This window comes from Bos indicus, chromosome 22, assembly GCF_029378745.1.
Source record: "Bos indicus isolate NIAB-ARS_2022 breed Sahiwal x Tharparkar chromosome 22, NIAB-ARS_B.indTharparkar_mat_pri_1.0, whole genome shotgun sequence".
Lineage (NCBI taxonomy): Eukaryota > Metazoa > Chordata > Mammalia > Artiodactyla > Bovidae > Bos > Bos indicus.
Window position 1 is genome coordinate 21,872,210 of NC_091781.1, and position 21,157 is coordinate 21,893,366.

Here is a 21,157-nt window from a genome sequence, read left to right on the forward strand (position 1 = left end):
TTTTCCAGAGAGAAGTGGCACCTCTAGGATCTCAGTCAAATTAATTGTAAATGATGTAGGTATGTAACCTCAGTCTGGTTATTTTGGTGAGGTCAAGGAAATAGCGCAGTGTTGATTGTGAATTACTTTCAGAGTGCTTCTTCTTTCCACTAGATTAAGAGTGACAGCTTTAACTGCCACTAGGTATAGGAAGTGCATTAAACTGTGGAGTCTAGAATTAGATCTGGGTTGGAATTCTGTAACTTCTCTTTGCTAGTCTTTACCTGTAACTTTAGACAAATTACTTAACCTTTCTAAGTCTCAGTTTTCACATATGTAAAATGTGCATCATAATTGCAGCTACTGTAAGGTTTTTATGAGGAACAAATGTACCGAACAAATGTATGCGCACACATGCCTAGCTCATGGTAAAGACTCAGTAAGTTAGTTGCTGCTAATACCATCATTCTTTGTTTTTTTTGTTTTGTTTTGTTTGTTTGTTTTTTAAACAACAAAAATTTATGTTCTCACAGTCTGGAGGCTAGAAGTCCAAGATTCAGGTGTTACCAGTCTGTTTTCTTGAGGTCTCACTCCTTGGTTCAAAGATGGCAGCCTTCTGTCTGTGTTCTTGCAAGGTCTCTCCTCCGTGCATGCAGGGCTCTTCTCTCCCAATCTCCTCTTCTTACAAGAATGCCACTCAGATTGAATGAAGGCCCATCCTAACAGCTTACTTTTAATGTAATTATCACCTTAAAGTCCCACTTCCAAACAGTCACATTCTGAGGTACCAGGGGTTAGGGCTTCATACATAAGAACTTGGAGGACATAATTCTTTCCAAACAGCGCCACCATTCTTAATCATCATCTTTATTAAGATTGTCTCTCCTCCATCTTCTCTTCTGAATAAAGAACCAGCAAAAGAACTACTAACTAGATAGGCAGAATCCTGGAAATAATTCTTATGGCAAAGGTGAAAATCAGTAAAAGAAAGAAAATCAATAAAAAGAAGAATGGTTAATTAATTTTGCAAAAAAATAACCTTAATTAGAAGGTGACTTATTTTTGATCATTATCAGGGGCAGTCTGCATGACTAAAGTAAGTCACTGATGATTATTTCTGATTTTTTGAGAGTCCGTCCAAAGTATGGCTTCAGTAAGGATAAGAGAGCACAGAAAGAACAACTGTGAGTCAACATGGTGTTAAGAGCACAGATTCTAGAATGGGAATGAAAAAGCTATAATCCTAGATTCATGATTATAAGCCATGTGATCTTAGGAACACCATTGCCATACTTGTGCCTCATTTTTTCCTTGTATATATGATGCATGTATAATAATACCTACCTCAGGGTTATTAGGGAGAAGGCAATGGCAACCCACTCCAGTACTCTTGCCTGGAAAATCCCGTGGGTGGCAGAGCCTGGTAGGCTGCAGTCCATGGGGTCGCTAAGAGTCGGACACGGCTGAGCGACTTCACTTTCACTTTTCACTTTCATGCATTGGAGAAGAAAATGGCAGCCCACTCCAGTACTCTTGCCTGGAGAATCCCAGGGATGGGGGAGCCTGGTTGGCTTCCATCTATGGAATCGCACAGAGTTGGACACGACTGAAGCGCCTTAGCAGCAGCAGCAGCAGCAGGGTTATTAGAAGGATTAAGTCACTTAATACATGTGAAGATTTTAGAACAGTTCACATAGTAAGTACTCAAGAAATATTAGTTGTTTTTGAAGTTGTTAGATTAATTCCCGTGAGATCTTTAGCCCAACCCACAACATTGAGGAAATTCTTACTTGTTGCTCCCACAACCCCACCATTTTACACCAAGATTACTAGCAAAAGGAGTTGATCAAGTGTATTGACAAGGGCAGTGGATGGGAAATTGAGAGACCTGGGTTCTACTGTGTCATTTTTCTATAAGCATTTTGTTCCTAATGAGCTACAGATACCTCAAAACTATTCTTTATACCTAAACCTCTTCCTCTCATGAAAGCCGTATTGCCATCCCACTTGACTCCAGTGCCCCAAGGCTATTAAGCCATTATCTTAAATGGATTGTTCTTGAATCCAGGCTCATGTGCTGAGTGCAGCTATCCAGATCAATTCCACACAGTAATTAGCTATTTTGATGAAATGGGGCTAAAACAGGTCCTCACCACTACCTCTGTTCTTAATTAATAAAATGACCTATATTTTAGCCACTCAAAGTCTTAACATCATTAATAACCATTTTTGGTGCTAAAAGTAGAATTGGAAAAAAAGAAAGAGCAATGAGGACATATGAAATCAGGCCATTTTCCTCTTTAATTATGTATTTCATTAGTTGTCCATTATTGGAATTTAAAATGAAGTACTTATATTAATAAGTGTTTGCTGAGTGAATAAGTACATTTAAAATGCAATGATAATGTGAATTGACTGTTGTCTCATGTGATCGTCCTGACCTTTTCAACAGTAACTTGTAGTGAGACTTGCTTTTTAGGGTTTAGTTCGTTATCATTTAGGTAAATGGAAGAGTTTAGGTATTGCTGTGATCCAGTGAAAGAGTAGCTCTTTTTATCACTTATTTTAAGCTTTTGTTGTTATGTAAGCAAAACGTTTTCTTTCCATAAAAATTAGAAAATAAATAATAAACATAAAAATGAAAAAATAATTTACCTTGCTTTCTAAAGAATATATTGATAGTATTCTACTCAACTTTTTGGTGCAGTTTTAATTTTTCTTCCCCAAATGGAATTATGCTGTATGTACCAGGGTCTTCAAGCATGGCTATAAGCAAAATCTCTTATACATCATAAGTGTCTTTTCTGACCACAGTGTTCCAGGCAGGCGCACTTTGTTACAGTTGCTACAGCCTGTATTTTGTGGCATATGAATACCTAATTTTAAAATAATTTGTCATATAATCTGAGAAATAAGTTACATATAGAACTGTGCCATTCAACAAAGACCTAACCCTAACCCTAATGCTTGTCACCAGAGATAGTGCCTCACCTTTCCCATTTATATAGCAAATGATTTTCCTATTTATGTAGCAAATGCATGCATGCTACATGCTGCAGTCATGTCCAATTCTTTGGAACCCTATGGATTGTAGCCCACCAGGTTCCTTGGTCCAAGGGATTCTCCAAGCAAGAATACTGGTGTGGATTGCCATGCCCTTCTCCAGGGCATCTTCCCAACCCAGGGATTTAACCCATGTCTCCTGTGCCTCCTGCATTGCAGGTGGCTTCTTTACTGCTGAGTCACTGGAGGACCCCAAAAAGTAAAGTAGAAGTCGCTTAGTCCGACTCCTTGTGACCCCATGGACTGTGGCCTGCCAGTTCCTCTGTTCATGGAATTTTCCAAGCAAGAATACTGGAGTGCGTTTCCATTCCCTTCTCCAGGGGGTCTTCCCGACCCAGGAGTTGAATCCGAGTCTCTTGCATTGCAGGCAGATTCTTTACCATTTGAGCTACCAGGGAAGCCCAGCAAATGCAGATGCTGGCAAGAGAATTATCATCTTTACAACATAAGATATCTAAGGCCTACAGGAAAGCTAATGAGCGCTTTTGTTTTAGTTAGGAAGTGGGTTAACCCAAAGAAGTCAGATAAGACAGGCAAAGTGAGTTCCTTTAATTAACAGCATTGGGTTCATTATAAAGTAACAGTTAAAATAATCTCCACGTCTACCACTTAACTTTTTCATGTAAAGATAAGATGAAGCATTTTGACATTATCCCATTAGTAGACCCATTTTGGAGAAGGCAATGGCAACCCACTCCAGTACTCTTGCCTAGAAAATCCCATGGACAGAGGAGCCTGGTAGGCTGCAGTCCATGGGGTCACTAAGAGTCGGGCACAACTGAGCGACTTCACTTTCACTTTTCCCTTTCATGCATTGGAGAAGGAAATGGCAACCCACTCCAGTGTTCTTGCCTGGAGAATCCCAGGGACGGGGGGGCCTGGTGGGCTTCTGTCTGTGGGGTCGCACAGAGTTGGACACGACTGAAGTGACTTGCAGCAGCAGCAGCAGACCCATTTTATCAATGGAGAAGATTTAGAAAAGCTTTGCCTAAGGTTAAATAGCTAATGAGTCTTGAATTTTGCCTTTTTGAGCGGGTAAATCAGCAAAATGTCACAGTTCTCATCTGTGTCAAGCCCAACCTCTTTCTGGTTAGAAGACTGCCTTTAAAGTAACTCCATCCTATTTATCCACCCGTGCTTCCTGCTTTTTATCATTTTTCCTCTCTGTACCAGTCGTTGACATTCTCATTCTGTAAATCTCTAGGCAGCTCAGCTCCCATCGTGCCTCCTCAGAGGGACCTTCTCAGGCCACCTTATCTAAGTAGCACCCAGTCATGCCTAGTCCTCTCTCCCTATTTAACTTTCTTCCAAGCTGACCGCTGCCAGAAACACTCTTGAATTTATCGATTTATTTATTGTCTGACTATTTACTCTCTGTTGAATATAAGTGAAAATGGAGAGTGAAAAAGTTGGCTTAAAGCTCAACATTCAGAAAACGAAGATCATGGCACCCGGTCCCATCACTTCATGGGAAATAGATGGGGAAACAGTGTCAGACTTTATTTTTTTGGACTCCAAAATCACTGCAGATGGTGACTGCAACCATGAAATTAAAAGACGCTTACTCCTTGGAAGGAAAGTTATGACCAACCTAGACAGCATATTCAAAAGCAGAGACATTACTTTGCCAACAAAGGTCTGTCTAGTCAAGGCTATGGTTTTTCCTGTGGTCATGTATGGATGTGAGAGTTGGACTGTGAAGAAGGTTGAGTGCCAAAGAATTGATGCTTTTGAACTGTGGTGTTGGAGGAGACTCTTGAGAGTCCCTTGGACTGCAAGGAGATCCAACCAGTCCATTCTGAAGGAGATCAGCCCTGGGATTTCTTTGGAAGGAATGATGCTAAAGCTGAAACTCCAGTACTTTGGCCACCTCATGCGAAGAGTTGACTTATTGGAAAAGACTCTGATGCTGGGAGGGATTGGGGGCAGGAGGAGAAGGGGATGACAGAAGATGAGATGGCTGGATGGCATCCCTGACTCGATGGACATGAGTCTGAGTGAACTCCGGGAGTTGGTGATGGACAGGGAGGCCTAGTGTGCTGTGATTCATGGGGTCGCAGAGTCGGACACGACTGAGCGACTGAACTGAACTGAACTGAATATAAGTCAGCTTCATGATAACAGGTACATTATCAACAGAAAATTGGAGTAAAGATTTACTGAACATGGCCCCGCCCATCAGAACAAGGCCCAGTATCCCCCTCAGTCAGTCTATCCCATCAGGAAGTTTCCATAATAAGCCTCTATCCTTCTCCGTCAGAGGGCAGACAGACTGAAAACCACAGTTACAGAAAACTAACCAATCTAATCACATGGACCACAGCCTTGTCTAACTCAGTGAAACTATGGGCCATGCCGTGTAGGGCCACCCAAGATGGATGGGTCATGATGGAGAGTGCTGACAAAATGTGGTCTACTGTAGAAGGAAATGGCAAACCACTTCAGTATTCCTGCCTTGAGAACCCCATGAACAGTATGCAAAGGCAAAAAGATAGGACACAGAAAGATAAACTCCCCAGGTCAGGAGGTGCCCAATATGCTACTGGAGATGAATGAAGAAATAACTCCAGAAAGAATGAAGGGATGGAGCCAAAGCAAAAACAACACCCAGTTGTGGATGTGACTCGTGATGGAAGCAAGGTCTGATGCTATGAAGAGCAATATTGCATAGGAACCTGGAATGCTAGGTCTATGAATCAAGGCAAATTGGAAATGATCAAACAGGAGATGGCAAGAGTGAACGTCAACATTTTAGGAATCAGCAAACTAAAATGGACTGGAATGGGTGAATTTAACTCAGATGACCATTATATCTACTACTGTGGGCAAGAATACCTTAGAAGAAATGGTATAGCCCTCATAGTAAACAAAAGAGTCTGAAATGCAATACTTGGATGGAGTCTCAAAAACGACAGAATGATCTCTGTTTGTTTAAAAGGACAACCATTCAGTATTAATGGTAATCCAAGTCAGTGCCCCGACCAGCAATGCTGAAGAAGCCGAAGATGTCCTTTTCATTATAGGGGACTGGAATGCAAAAGTAGGAAGACCTACCTGGAGTAACAGGCAAATTTGGCCTTGGAGTTCAGAATGAAGCAGGGCAAAGGCTAACAGAGTTCTGCCAAGAGAATGCACTGGTCATAGCAAACACCCTCTTCCAACAACACGAGAGAAGACTCAACACATGGACATCACCAGATGATCAATACCAAAATCAAATTGATTATAATCTTTGCAGCCAAAGATGGAGAAGCTCTCTACAGTCAGCAAAAAGAAGACCGGCAGCTGACTTGGCTGAGACTTCGTGGCTCAGATCATGAACTCCTTATTGCCAAATTCAGACTTAAATTGAAGAAAGTAGGGAAAACCACTAGACCATTCAGGTATGACCTAAATCATATCCCTAACAGTTATACAGTGGAAGTGAGAAATAGATTCAAGGGACTAGATCTGATAGACAGAGTGCCTGAAGAACAATGGACAGAGATTCATGACATTGTACAGGAGACAGGGAGCAAGACCATCCCCAAGAAAAAGAAATGCAAAAAAGCAAAATGGTTGTCTGAAGAGGCCTTACAAATAGCTGTGAAAAGAAGAGAAGCCAAAGCAAAGGAGAAAAGGAAAGATATAAGCATCTGAATGCCGAGTTCCAAAGAATAGCAAGGAGAGATAAGAAAGCCTTCCTCAGTGATCAGTGCAAAGAAATAGAGGAAAACAATAGAACGGAAAAGACTACAGATCTCTTCAAGAAAATTAGAGATACTAGGGGAACATTTCATGCAGAGATGGGCTCAATAAAGGACAGAAATGGTAGGGACCTAACAGAAGCAGAAGATATTAAGAAGAGGTGGCAAGAATACACAGAAAAACTATACAAAAAAGATCTTCATGACCCAGATAACCACAATGGTATGATCATTCACCTAGAGCCAGACATCCTGGAATGTGAAGTCAAGTAGGCCTTAGGAAGCATCACTATGAACAAAGTGGAGGTGATGGAATTCCAGTTGAGCTATTTCAGATCCTAAAAGATGATGCTGTGAAAGTGTTGCCCTCAATATGCCAGCAAATCTGGAAAACTCAGCATGGCCACAGGACTAGAAAAGGTCAGTTTTCATTCCAGTCCCTAAGAAAGGCAATGCCAAAGAATGCTCAAACTACCACACAATTGCACTCATCTCCCATGCTAGTAAAGTAATGCTCAAAATTCTCCAAGCCAGGCTTGAACAGTACATGAACCGTGAACTTCCATATGTCCAAGCTGGATTTAGAAAAAGCAGAGGAACCAGAGATCAAATTGCCAACATCTGCTGGATCATCAAAAAAGCAGGAGAGTTCCAGAAAACATCTATTTCTGCTTTATTGACTATGCCAAAGCCTTTGACTATGTGGATCACAATCAACTGTGAAAAATTCTAAGAGAGATGGGAATACCAGACCACCTGACCTGCCTCTTGAGAAACCAGTATGCAGGTCAGGAAGCAACAGTTAGAACTGGAGCCATGAGATTAAAAGACGCTTACTCCTTGGAAGGAAAGTTTTGACCAACCTAGACAGCATATTAAAAAGCAGAGACATTACTTTGCCTACAAATGTCCGTCTAGTCAAGGCTATGGTTTTTCCAGTAGTCATGTACAGATGTGAGAGTTGGACTAGAATGAGTACCAAAGAATTGATGCTTTTGAACTGTGGTGTTGGAGAAAACTCTTGAGAGTCCCTTGGACTGCAAGGAGATCCAACCAGTCCATCCTAAAAGAGATCAGTCCTGAGTGTTCATTGGAAGGACTGATGTTAAAGCTGAAACTCCAATACTTTGGCCACCTGATGCAAAGAGCTAACTCATTTGAAAAGACCCTGATGCTGGGAAAGATTGAAGGCAGGAGGGGAAGGGGACAACAGGGGATGAGATGGTTGTATGGCATCACCAACTTGATAGACATGAGTTTAAGTAAACTCCAGGAGTTGGCGATGAACAGGGAAGCCTGGCGTCCTGTAGTCCATGAGGTTTTAAAGAGTCAGACAACAACTGAGCGACTGAACTGAACTGAACTGTCTTGTTTTGCATTGTATCCCTCTTGCCTATAATAGCATCTAGCATGTGGTAAACTGTCAAATATTTAATGAATAAATAAACTGTGCTCTGATGCCATCAGCCTATGGCTTTGCTGTTCTCTTCACTTACCTGAATTTTTCCATTTTCATGCCTCTGACATCATTGTTTTCTCCACTTAACATACCTTCTTTCCTCCTTTCTAAGTCCTATAGATCAGTGCTACTTAATCTGTAGCTCATGGGCCGATAGCATGAACAGCACCTACAGGCTGGTTAGAAATGCAGATTCCTGGACACCAGACCAGTCTTACTGAATTGGAATCTCTGTGTTTGTGACCTGGAAACAGATATTTAAATGAGTTCTCCAGGTATTCTATATCCTCAAGTCAGAAGTTGTTATTATTTAGTCACTAAGTCGTGTCCAACTCTTTTGCAACCCATGGACTATAGCCTGCCAGGCTCCTCTGTCCATGGGATTTATAAGGCAAGAATACTGGAGTGAATTGCCATTTCCTTCTCCAAGGGATCTTCCTGACTCAGGATCGAACCTGCCTCTCCTGCATTGGCAGACAGGTCCTTTATCACTGAGCCACTTGGGAAGCCCAGGTCAGAAGACCTCAGATAAGTCCCACTCTGACCGAGTTCTGCCTTCCAAAAATCATTCCTAAAAACATAGACATCCACAAGCGACCATTTCTTCCCCTGAGTTAGTAATAGCCCCAGATTCTTTTAACCCCAGCCTGTTTTGTCTTTTTGATGTGTAATCATTGTTTCCTCAACCATCTTGTGAGCTCCAGCCAGACAGTGTATGCTGAAGGCTCAGGAGACACTTGACTGGTTTTTTTTTGTCATGTGTGGTACAGTTTTGGAACGTGACTGCCTCCCCCTGAGCTGCCTTCTTGCTTCAGTATGGAATCCACCACAGACAGTGGTAGCATGGGGCCCTGCATTATCCATAGGATCTTGATTCTAGAAATCCCAAAGCTTTTACTTCACAGCAGCCCAAAGAGTAAGCCCTGCATATACCAGAGCTTCTGCTGTGTCTTCCTGCATGGTCACCTCTAGTCAATTGGGAGCCTCCATTGCATCCCAGTCACAGGTTGTAACAGATGCCATCAATTTTTTCATTATTTCAAGCATACTTTTTATTCATTGTCCTTCTGCCTGCCTGAATATTGATAATAGTGTTATATTCCTCCCTGGTGGTGGGGAAAATGAGAAAATTGGTTGCTATTGTTTCACTATCTATAAAAGAAAAGCATGCCTTTTTTTTTTTCTTTCTTTCTATGGTAGAAGTGCTCCAGAGAAGTGCTCCAATTTCTTTGTCAGCTTTTAGAGATAATTTTTATGAAGATTAGAAACATTCAACTTTTGTGAGAGAAATGAGAATAATAAGAATTAAGGAGGGGGAACCACTTCTGTCATGCTGACCTATTTTCCCCTCCACAAATTATCTCTCCTTCATGAGTTCCAGAGTATACACTAAATGATTCTTTGCTCAGTTTCTTTAACCAGCAGCAGGGACTTTAATTTCACAGGGTTCACTCGGAGTTGATGCTTTTCAAACATTGGGTACCTAGTTTATTTTTATTCTCTGTTATTTTGGATTAAAGCATAATCTTCGGACCTAAGAGTTCCTTGCATGGTTATTTTTGGAAGATGGAAGCTTTTGAAGTGTTTAAATCAACTCATTTTGTGGTTATTCACTGAATATCTAATAGGTGGCCAGGAATATATTAGGCTTTCTTATTTGTGAGTATGTGTGCACATGCAGGAGAATTTATCAGGGGTGGGAAAGAAGCATGAGATGTGATACATTTCCATCTTGCTAGGGAAGCAAGTACACCACAGTTAGATCTGGGTTTGAATTCTACTTCTTTGAACAAATGTGTCATCTAGGGTAACTCATTTAGTTCCTCTGTGCTATTATAATCAAATGTGAATTAAAGATATGTGATGAAGGTACCTTGAACTGTGCTTGGAGAACTTGATGTCTGTATGTGTTTGTGTGTGTGTGTGTGTGTATGTGTGTGTGTGTATATATATATATATATATATATATATATATATATATATATATATAATAGTCTGCACTTATAAAACAATACAAAACAAATCCCCCACACAAAAATATATAGCTTTATGAGTTATTGTGATTTAAACACCAAAAGCAATGTATTAAGAAAAAAGTGTTTTTCACAGCGTTTCCTACTCTTGATTGGCCTGGGTTTGCAATTTAATTTTTGCCAACTTGCTGTATATTAAGTATCTTAATGTTGTTCTTAATATTGTCTCAATTGCCATTTAGCTTTATTACTTGGTTTCATGGCAAATATTATTCTAAATGTAAAGATAACTTTTCAAATTACAAAAGTAATACTTATTATCAGAAATTTAAAACTCCACTGCCTGAGGGCTTCCCTCATTGCTCAGTCAGTAAAGAACCTGCCTGCAAGGCAGGAGACCCAGGTTCAATTCCTGGGTTGAGAAGAACCCCTGAAGAAGGAAATGATAACCCACTCCAGTATTCTTGCCTAGAGAATCCCATGGACAGAGAAGCCTGGCAGGCTACAGTCCACAGAGTCTCACAGAGTCAGACACGACTGAGTGACTCACACAGACACCATTCAGATTCTGGTGCATTTTGAATCTTTCAGTCTGTTTTTCTTTGGCATACATGATGATCTAGATTGAGATCACACTACATATAAGGTTTTGTATCCTAACTTTTTCATGTAACATTGTATCCTGAGACGTTCCTGTGTCATTAAGTGTTCCATGCAAACATGCCTTTGAGTGGCTACTTACTAGTCCAACTTCTGGATGTGCCACAACTTAAGTAACCAGTACTTGTTTCATGGTTTTTGACTATTCTAAGTAATGTTGACAGCAACATCTTTGTATTATATTTGTGTCAAGTTTATAATGTAAAGGACATTGGTGAGCTCTAAATGTGGTACCTGTTTTGAAACCTACATATTCCATGTGCATGGGGTGGGTGCCTATAGGGGAGGCACTGTTTACAAGTTGGCATAACTCTCCATAGCTGGTACTTGGTTACCACATGAATCTGACAGTTGAGAGCCCTCAATCGAGAGTCCAAGAGCACTCACCTGTCTGGTTCTCTCTGCAAAGTCCTATTGCTACAGGTATCGCTGTGCTGCTCGAAGCCAGAACACACCCGACAGCTCTGCTTCGAATCTGGGATTCCGTTGTGCAGCTGACCACCTGCCCACCACAGGCTAAGAGCCAAAAAGAGCCTTCCCGAACCCGAGAAGTCGTGTCTACTCTGCACGCGGCTTCCCTCAGAAGGCTGAACAACCTGCTGTGAAGAATTCCCACCCCAAGGTGGGTTACATACCTGCCCAGTGGCCAAAGGAACCATATGGCAAGACCAAATTGCTGAGCTGCATCAGCATGTGCGCTTTATTGTGTGATGTGTTTCATGTTTTACTTTTGAGAGTGTTTTAAAGAGGAAGGAGGTGGTGGGCATCCTGAGCTAGGCTTCAGGAGGCCTGTGTTCTACCTAGGGTCTGCCCATTTGGATAGACCCCAGGGTCCCACTCTTGACCTTCCTGGGCCTCAGTGAGTTCATCTGTCCAGTGAGGGGATGCACAGCGTGATGTCTGAGGCTCACTGTCGACTCGCAGATCCTCTGGATATATCAGATTCTATTGTGATTTCATAGTGAGAATTTATGACAGATGATTTTTTAGCTATATTTTCCCCATGTGTGAACCTTGGGTGATACTAATCATGTAAAATAGTTGTTCTCTTATGTATTATTTTCAGAAAAGAATGGGGTGGGGTGGTGGGGATGAGTCTTTATATTCATACTGCACTTTGCTTTTTCAAGGAAATCAGTGTCTTTACATTGTTATGACGAATCCCACTTGGGCCAGCGATGGCACACTCAAGTTCAGCCATCGGAACACGCAAGAATGTCTGTGGGGTGACTCTACTGTGCTTTATCTTTTAACATTAAGTGCCTTTGGTTTGGGGGGCAGCTGTAAGCCCTATTTTCCCCCTCTCCCCAAAGCCTTCGGTGAATGTGAACTGTATGCCACACAGAGAAACTTGTTTAATTCTAGATGTAGGAGAAAAGGAGCAGGAGCCTTGAATCAACTATATTCAAGGTATCCAGTATTTTGTAATAGGGAAGTAGGAAATCCTGTTGTCTGTGGAGTATCCCATGCTTTGGATCATGCACTATGTCGAATAAACTGGTATCTGCTAAATCAGCCTTCCCTCTCATTGGTTCTTTTTCTATTTCACTCTATTAATGTCTTCTTTTTAAAAAATGACTGTGCTATGTGAGATGTACATGTTTTTTATGTAAAAAGTTTTCTAGATATACATGTGTTTTGTTTGCTAGAAAACTTTCACATCGATTAGCTGCTTGGTAACTTTGATATGGGAATAATTTGTGGGAGTGTTTATTCCAAAACACAAGGCTGCATTCTGCCAGGAACCTCATTATGCCCTTGCTTCTTCATCCTCAGTGGTTGAGACAAAGTCAAGTGACTTTGACTCCAAAGTACAGTGATTCCATCCTGTAAAAACTGACAGGTGCTTCACAGGCAGGGAAAGCACCATGTTTCACAGCGATGGCTTCCAACCAGAGATGTCTGTCATCAGGATCCCAGCCTGATGCCCCATTCTTTGAAGACCTCAAATTCATTTCTAGTCTATCGTTTGAAAGGAAAGGCTCATCTTGAGGTTGGTTATTCAAAAACTAACTCAAATAACATTCTGAAGGGTTCAGCCAACTCTTGACTCCAACTTCTGTGCCTAGCCTCTTAATGTTAAAACGTTTATCTTGAAAAATAGTCATGTTGCTGGGATGTTTGTCCACATTTGTTAATCTGTCGCTTTGTGGATATAAAATGTTTCTTTACAGACTTTCATCAAGTGATGATTAATTCAGGCAAAACAAACAAAAAGCATTTGCTTCATTAAAAAAGCTAATAGAGGAAATAAGGTATTTTATTCTTGAAGTCACCACTAGTCAAGCACAGTTTTTGTTTTTACTTATTACCTCCCACCTGCTTGGATTTTTCACATGGTTGTACTTTTAGTGTGTATATTTTAGATTCTTCTCTTGGTAATTAATGTTATATGGCATAAATATTTTGAGGTGTGTTTTGGCTTAGTCTTTAGAATTGCATTTTTAGCAGTAGCAGAATGTTAAAAAGCATTAAAACAAAATCCTAACAAATCCTTCATTTAAGAACCACACTTCCAAGTTACTAGGGCTTCCCTGATAGCTCAGTTGGTAAAGAATCCACCTGCAATGCAGAAGACCCCAGTTTGATTCCTGGGTCTGGAAGGTCCCCTTGAGAAGGGACAGGCTATCCACTCCCACATTCTGACTTTCACTCACTGACTCCAAGTTACCAGCTACAGAGTGCACCAGACTACAGACAGCCATGGCCACTATGCTTTATAAAATTGCATGTTGATTTATGAACAGACCAAGATTGTAGTATAATAACTGCAGCTTTAATTCCATATATGCGTTCCTGAAATGCCTCACCTTCTGCAAAATCACATTTGAAAAATAGGGAGTGAAAGGGAAAAATAAAGGTGGGGCAGACGACTCTAATCTTAAGGAACCTTGTAACCAGAGCACTAACAGAAATAGTAACTATCCTGTAACTATCAGTTAAACTTGCACTCACATTTGTAGGCAGCATCACAACCCGTCAGTCCTTTGCTGCCTTAAGCCATGGGGTTCCTCCATCTTTCTTCTCCAAGATGTAAATTTTTAACCACATTTACTTTAAACAATTATTATCATTTATTTTTATTTTTTACTGCACTGGGTCTTCATTGCTATCCTTGGTCTTTCTCTAGCTGCGGTGAGTGGAGCCTGCTCTTTGTTGTGGTGGCCGGGGCTTCTCGTCGCAGGGGCTTCTCTGGTTGCTAGAGCACAGGCTCTAGTGCCCATCCAGCAGTTGCGGCTCATGGACTCAGCAGTTGTGGTGAACTGGTCAGCTGCCCCTGGGCATATGGACTCCAGCATTGGCAGGTGGACTCTCAACCACTGGACGACGGGGGACGTCTGGCATTTGCTCTTTAACAGACCACTTAGGTCAGAAGTAAAGATCTGATTGTGGTTTAGACTTCTGCATCAGTCTCTTTAAGATTGGTGGGAGTGTGGGAAGCAGTATTTTTGTAGTATCTTCATTTGAACTCTCAGATTTTCAGAGTTTAATTAACATAGGGCAAATTTTAGCAATTTTGAAGCCACTAAATAAACCACTTTTTATGCTTCCGTTGGATTAAAAAATTATTTTTTGTTTGAGATCTTCACATACTGCTTTAGTTTTCTATTAAATTGCAAGAAAGTTTACCCCAATTGTTTCAAAACACATTTCAAATAACACACACCCCAACATGACTTTTATAGTCTACCATCTTCCAATTTCTGTTTACTAATCACTTACAAGCTATCTCTGCTTCTAAGAAATATTCATCGTTACAGAGCAGACTGCTTGGCTGACGTGTCAATACCAGTATTAAAAATTCTGTTTTTGTTGTTGTTTTTGTTTTTTTTCCTCAGGAGTTCATATATTGGGTCTATGTTTCTAGTTCAGTTTTTTGCTCCTTTGAAGCATAGAGGAATTTTAAGATTTGTTCTCAAATCTGCTTTGGTCCTGAATTCTGCTGCTGCTGCTGCTAAGTCGCTTCAGTCGTGTCCAACTCTGTGCGACCCCATAGACGGCAGCCCACCAGGCTCCCTCGTCCCTGGGATTCTCCAGGCAAGAACACTGGAGTGGGTTGCCATTTCCTTCTCCAATGCATGAAAGTAAAAAGTGAAAGTGAAGTCGCTCAGTCGTGTCCGACTCTTAGCGACCCCATGGACTGCAGCCCACCAGGTTCCTCCGTCCACGGGATTCTCCAGGCAAGAGTACTGGAGTGGAGTGCCATTGCCTTCTCCAACCTAAATTTGTTTTCAGGGATATACATGACGGATTGAGTTAGGAGCAAGTCTTATCTTCTTTTTAAAGCTTTGTAAACATGTTTAGAAGGTGGTAGGTGAAGGGGAGCTATGGTTCTCGTGATCAAGAGTGGCATTTCTTTATTGGAAAACATCAAATTACATGGAAGCCTCAAACTCTGTGTGGTTCAGCCTACAACTTAAAGTGAAATACAGACCTGCATCAATGTAGACACTGTGTTTTCTTCATTTACCCCTCCCTCCCCACATTTTTTTTTTTTTTTTTTTGACAAAGTATCCCTATTGTCCACATGACCCTTTAGGAAAAGAAGAAATCAAAGATTCAGAGATGCTATATGCTTTAGTAAGTGTTGATTTGGGCTGGAATGGTGTGGGGTAGTAGCTCCAAGCTAATGTGTTGGTTAATTCTGTTTTCCACTGGATTCTAGGCCGGTTGCTGATCAGCTTTTCAAAACAGATCATGTTGTCAAGCTACAGATAGAATTGTTGTATGTGGTAAAGTCTGTAGATGACTTAATGAAAGGAGTATTTTTGGGGGAGAAAACAACATGGAAATATGGTGTTTTCTGTTCTGAGACTTCAGGAATTTCATACAAGAGACTAGGATGGGATTTATTTTTTCTTTATAAAATGATATTTTGCTTGCATTTCTTCCTCCTCCTCTCTAACAAATACTTACCTTACTGTTGGCAATATTTCTCATCAGGGAGTTAACTTGCAGCCTGGCTATTAGGCAGTCACAGGAGGTGCAGAGTCTGGCTCTTGTGGGAACAGGGGCCAGGTGAGAAGCAGGCCGAGCGGTGCCCATTCTTAATGTGCTGTCACCGCTCTGCCCTCCTGTGACTGCCATACAGAAACGTGAGCCCAAATTTGCTGGATTGTCCAGTTTCTGAGGGTACCTGACTATGTGCATTTTCATGTGAAGTCTGAGTTTTTAACATTGGCAACTAAATTCAGATTTTTAAAAAAATAAATACTGTAGGACCTGATAAATTACTTCTGTGCCCAGATTCAGCCTGTGGGGTGCCACTTGTCAACTGAAATTACGAAAAGTTGATTCATTTCATGCAGCAAAAAAATCTCATATATTTCTTTCTGAAAAAAGACTGATCAAGCAAGTAAGTAACATACCAGTTAGAAATGTCCAAGTGTGAGAAAGGGCAGTGGTTTGCCCCAGGTCATCATCTTATCTAGAAATGCCTTAGGACAGTGGTCCCAAACCTTTTTGGCAACAGGGACCAGTTTTGAGGAAGACAGTTTTTCCCCAGATGGAAGTGAGGGGGCAGAGATGGTTTTGGAATGATTTAAATACATTACATTTATTACGCTGCTGCTGATCTGACAGGAGGTAGAGCTCAGGCAGTAATGCAAGCAATGGGGAACAGCTGTAAATAGAGATGAAACTTTGCTTACTGAGCCGCTTATCACCTCTTATTGTGTGGCCCAGTTCCTAACAGATCTGTGGCCCCAAGGTTGGGGACCCCTGCCTTAGGAAACTCCTCCTCTCCATCTCCACCCCACCCCACCTAAAATCACCTAACAGCCACAGACAATCTCAGCAGTGCTATCAACAATTCATTTTCATTAACTTTGGCACTTATTAATAAGTGTTCAGACTAATATCAGAGAATAGAAGAAATGTCAGTTTCTTAACTATTGGTTTCATGTATTAAAATTTAATTGTCTGTAAAACAAACTACCCCAGAGTAGGCCTTGTTTTTATAGGTTTTGTCAGAATCAGTCATACTTATAGTGAAAAGCTGGCCTTGGTTGTTTCATGTGCTTGAAACACCATGGAAATTATTAACTCCAGGAGCCTCAGATGGAGCACTGGCTGCAGGCCAGAACTCCTTCCTTCCTCTGACTCTTGTGTTTAGACCATTAAGCAGGAGTTTAATTAATTTTTTGATAAAGCAGAATCATTACAGATAATATTCAGGTAGACTGTAAAATGAGAAAGGCCCTTTTCTGAAGCTTGTCCTATTTAGGATTGGAAAGTTGGAGGGATTAGCACCAAGGAGGTGGAATTTTTCAACTTCAGATCAGATTCTAATCTGCCCCCAAATGGTAATTGACCCCGCAGTCACCATTATGAGAAAGCTGGTTGGACCTTTGGAATTAGTCACCATTGTCAGAAAAAAAGGCGATTCCATTTCAGGGTCATTGAAGGTCGGGTAGGGTTCTGTCCCACGCCTGGGTCTGGGCCATGCTTGACAAACTCCTTGTTTTCTTTGCTGAGGAAATGGAAGGCCGATCAGAGTAACCCTTTTCCAGCATGTCAATTTGGCACCTCATCGGGGTAGCATTAGTAGCTCTGAATCAACAGTTACGGGGAAAGTGAAACCAGCTGACAATCAATCAGGGGACCAGAGATAAGCTTTCCTTGTCAGGTGGTGCTGATCAAAGGTTCACCTGCGTTTAGTCTGGTGCCTGTGAAGAGGGGCCTTTTGTGATTGCTTTTCTGAAGGCCACAGTTTTTCTCTGCTCCAGACAGAGAACTTGTCAAATGAAATTTAATGTCTTTACTTTTAAATGACATGGAAGGATGCCCTTTTCCTCTCCTCCATTATCATCTTTAAAAGGCAATTTAGGGACTTCCCTGGCAGTCCAGTGGTTAAGACTTTGCCTTCCAATACAGGGGCTGCAGGTTCAATCTCTGGCTGGGGAGCTGAGATCCCACATGCCTCATGGCCAAAAAAAAAAAAAAAAAAAAATCCCAGAAACAATATTTTAACACATTCAAGAAATACTTTAAAATGGTCCACATCAAAATAAGTCTTTAAAAAAATAAAAATAAAAAGCCCTTAGCATTGTGTGGAGAGAGCACCAAAATCAGATTATCTGGGATCATTTCCTTGCTCCTCCACCTACTCACCTTGCCACCTTCAGGCAGGTAACATCTTCTCAGGTGAAATGGGGATGGTAATAGCACCTGCCTCTTGGGGTTGTGAGGAGAGATGAAATAATGCAAAAATAAAGTGTTTAGTAGAAATTACTTGGGTAAGTGCTTGCTTGGTACTTGTTTCTTTTTTTCAGACTTTAAACTTTTAATTTTGTATTGGAGTACGGTGGTTTCAGGTGAACGGTGAAGGGACTCGGCCATACATATACACATATCCGTTCTCCTTCAAACACCCCTCCCATCCAGGCTGACACAGAACACTGAGTAAAGTTCCCTGTGCTATTCAGTGAGTCCTTGTTGGGTATCCATTTGGAATATAGCTGTGTGTACATGTCCATCCCAAACTCCCTGGCTATTGGTACTTGTTTATAGTGAGTATGATTGTTAGGATCAGAGGAGCAGGAAGGTACCGCCAGACCGTCCTGGTCAGTTCTGGGTTTCAGCTTAGAACAGAGAGCAAAGTTGAGAGAGCAAAACAGAGGGCCAAGAAGGAGAAAACAAAGAGGCTGAATTTAAAAGCAGAACTTGACCTCTATCTCAAATATTAAAACACAGGGGAAAAAACTGACATGAATGACCCCCAAACTTCTGTTAATTCTAGGTTGGCTAAAAAAAGTTTGTTGAGGTTTTTCAGTATGATATTATGGAAACACTGGAATGAAGTTTTTGGCCAACCCAATACTTGAATTTGAAAATATTCTGATAGTGTGTGGTCCATCTGTTCCCCAAAGTTCTCTTTAAAGGAAAAATATTAGATCTGCTTATTGCTACATAGATTGTATAATTATGAAGTTTTTCCTCTTCAAGCCAGCTCACAAAGAACCTCTGGCAGGTTTAATACCAATGAAAATGTCATTTGTTAGCCTAGCAATAATTAGAAAGAAAACAGAAAAGGGAGGGCAGTCTGTTGGCTCATAATATTCTGGTCAGCCTGTTAATGTTTTCTGTGGTATCTTTAATGTTAATTTACATGCCAGTTTTAGAGAATAGTTGTTTAGGTAATTCTACTAAGTCATTTAAATTATTTCTTCTTGCTTAATTCTTTTCTGAAATTATTGGTCCAGGATGTAGATTCTAACTTTATAAATTACCACATTTAAAACTCAAAACCACACTCAATGAACAGTTTAGGGTTTCACAGTGTTTATAGGAATCAGTGTTACAGGTTTTGAGAACAGCAACTCTTAAAACACAGCCTCTGGACCCCTTTCAGGGAGTTGAATCAAATCTATCTTCATAATAATACAAAGATGTGATTTGCCTTTTTTATTCTCATTGTCTCATGAGTGTACAGGGGGATTTTCCAGAGACTTAAGGATGTACAGCCTAATGGCTCATAGAATACAAGCTTGTGTAGTTTTATGTTTAAAAATGTTTCCAGTCTTAATTTTTAATGTACTAAATGTTAGCTCTGACCCAAATAGCAAAAACTCTTTTCAGTCTTCAGTCATAGGCATGTGAGGGATCCTGGGGCTTCCCAGATAGTGCTAGTGGTAAAGAACCCACCTGCCAATGCAGGAAACATGAGATCCAAGTTCCATCCCTGGGTCAGGAAGATCCCCTGGAGGAGGGCATGGCAACCCACTCCAGTATTCTTGCCTGGAGAATCCCCATGGACAAGAGGAGCCTGGTGAGCTATGTTCCATAGGGTCACAAAGAGTAGGACATGACTCAAGTGACTTTGCACATGAAGGGGTCCCGAGAGCAAAAGATTTAAAGACTGCTGATCCAGGAGAAAAGTGAGGTCTGATGGTGACCGAGTCTGTCTTGGGAATAATGAACAGCCCTTCTCCATCTCTTCAGAGGACAATCCAGAAGAACTGAGTGTAAATGGTCGCTGCTGCTGCTGCTAAGTTGCTTCAGTCGTGTCCGACTCTGTGTGATCCCACAGACGGCAGCCCTCCAGGCTCCCCCGTCCCTGGGATTCTCCAGGCAAGAACACTGGAGTGGGTTGCCATTTTCTTCTCCAATGCATGAAAGTGAAAAGTGAAAGTGAAGTCACTCAGTCGTGTCCGACTCTTAGCGACCCCATGGACTGCAGCCCACCAAGCTCCTCCGTCCATGGGATTTTCCAGGCAAGAGTACTGGAGTGGGGTGCCATTGCCTTCTTCGGTAAATGGCCACAGGAGAAAGTAAAACAATCTGTTAAGAAGCGCTTCCTTCCTCTTCATTCCGGGATACCTAGTAAATGCATAGGAGAATACCTGGTTCTATGAAGATCCACCAGTGATTTAGTTGAAGCAGTTACCTGGAAGGGTCAGAAAGAGGAAACTTTGGGGAGGAGCACAGGCAGGCAGCCCCACCACGGGTTGTCACATTTCCACAGAGATGCTGATAATGGAGTTGGCTCCTGAGAGACAGTTCTGGGTGGATGGCCCTGTACCATCCTGTAGTCAGAATCACTCTGATATATCAATAGGACTCCTCAGATGGGCTTTGGAATATCAGGTATACACAGTGTAAGCTCCCCCACTGTTGCAGCCTCTGCTCAAGGTGATGTGGTCTTGGGACCCTGCCTGTCAACTGCCTGCCGCCTCCGATGGTGGTGGTTTCATAAGCAATTGAGGAAGGTCTCAGTGTTCCTTTCATGAAGTAGCTGACTTTCTCCTGGTGGAATTCATCTTCGTTGTGCTGTAAATTGTGATGTTTCTACCTTCTTGCCTGGTTTGTTTTCCAGTTGATAGTTTTAGGCACGCCTTATCCAGATACTATGCCAGTTGTTTTATGTACATGATCTAATTTGATCTGCAGATGATCTTGGGAAGAAGCAATTTTGGCTATTTTTGGTTAGTATTCCCACTGTGCACTTAGGAAGCTAGGACTCGGTGTTTGCGAGGCATCCAGGTGACATAGCTGAATGAAGCAGGACCAGGACTCACACCGTTTTTGTGACTTCAGTTCTCTCTACCACATCACTAGATCCGTGGTTTTAAATTAAGTGTGGGGTGGGGAAGGGTGGATTGAGGAGGAGAGATCACTGGGGTGAAAGGTAGCCTCAAGGAGAAAAAAAGGCAAAGATCGAGGAAGGGAATGGCTTAGTAGTTAAAAATGACAGTAGTTAGGAATGACCCTGGAGCCAGACTGTCTCAGTTTAAATTGTTCCCCTACTGGTTGCTTGATATGAGTTCCTTAACCAGTTTGTTTTTCAGATTTTGAAAATTAAATGGAAATACTTTTAGAAAAGGTAGAATTAAGGC

At 41.5% G+C, this 21,157-nt stretch overlaps 1 protein-coding gene across 2 annotated transcripts in view; it reads left to right on the forward strand.

Moving 5' to 3' along the window:
* Positions 1 to 12,335, forward strand: part of SUMF1 (sulfatase modifying factor 1) — a 94,746-nt gene extending 82,411 nt beyond the window's left edge. For both annotated transcript variants that reach the window (XM_019984974.2, XM_070776299.1), the window contains one exon: positions 11,230 to 12,335. In XM_019984974.2, coding sequence (XP_019840533.2) covers positions 11,230 to 11,340 — 111 coding nt within the window. In that variant the 3' untranslated portion in view covers positions 11,341 to 12,335. The remainder of the gene's footprint in view (positions 1 to 11,229) is intronic.
* The last annotated feature ends 8,822 nt before the right edge of the window (positions 12,336 to 21,157 follow it).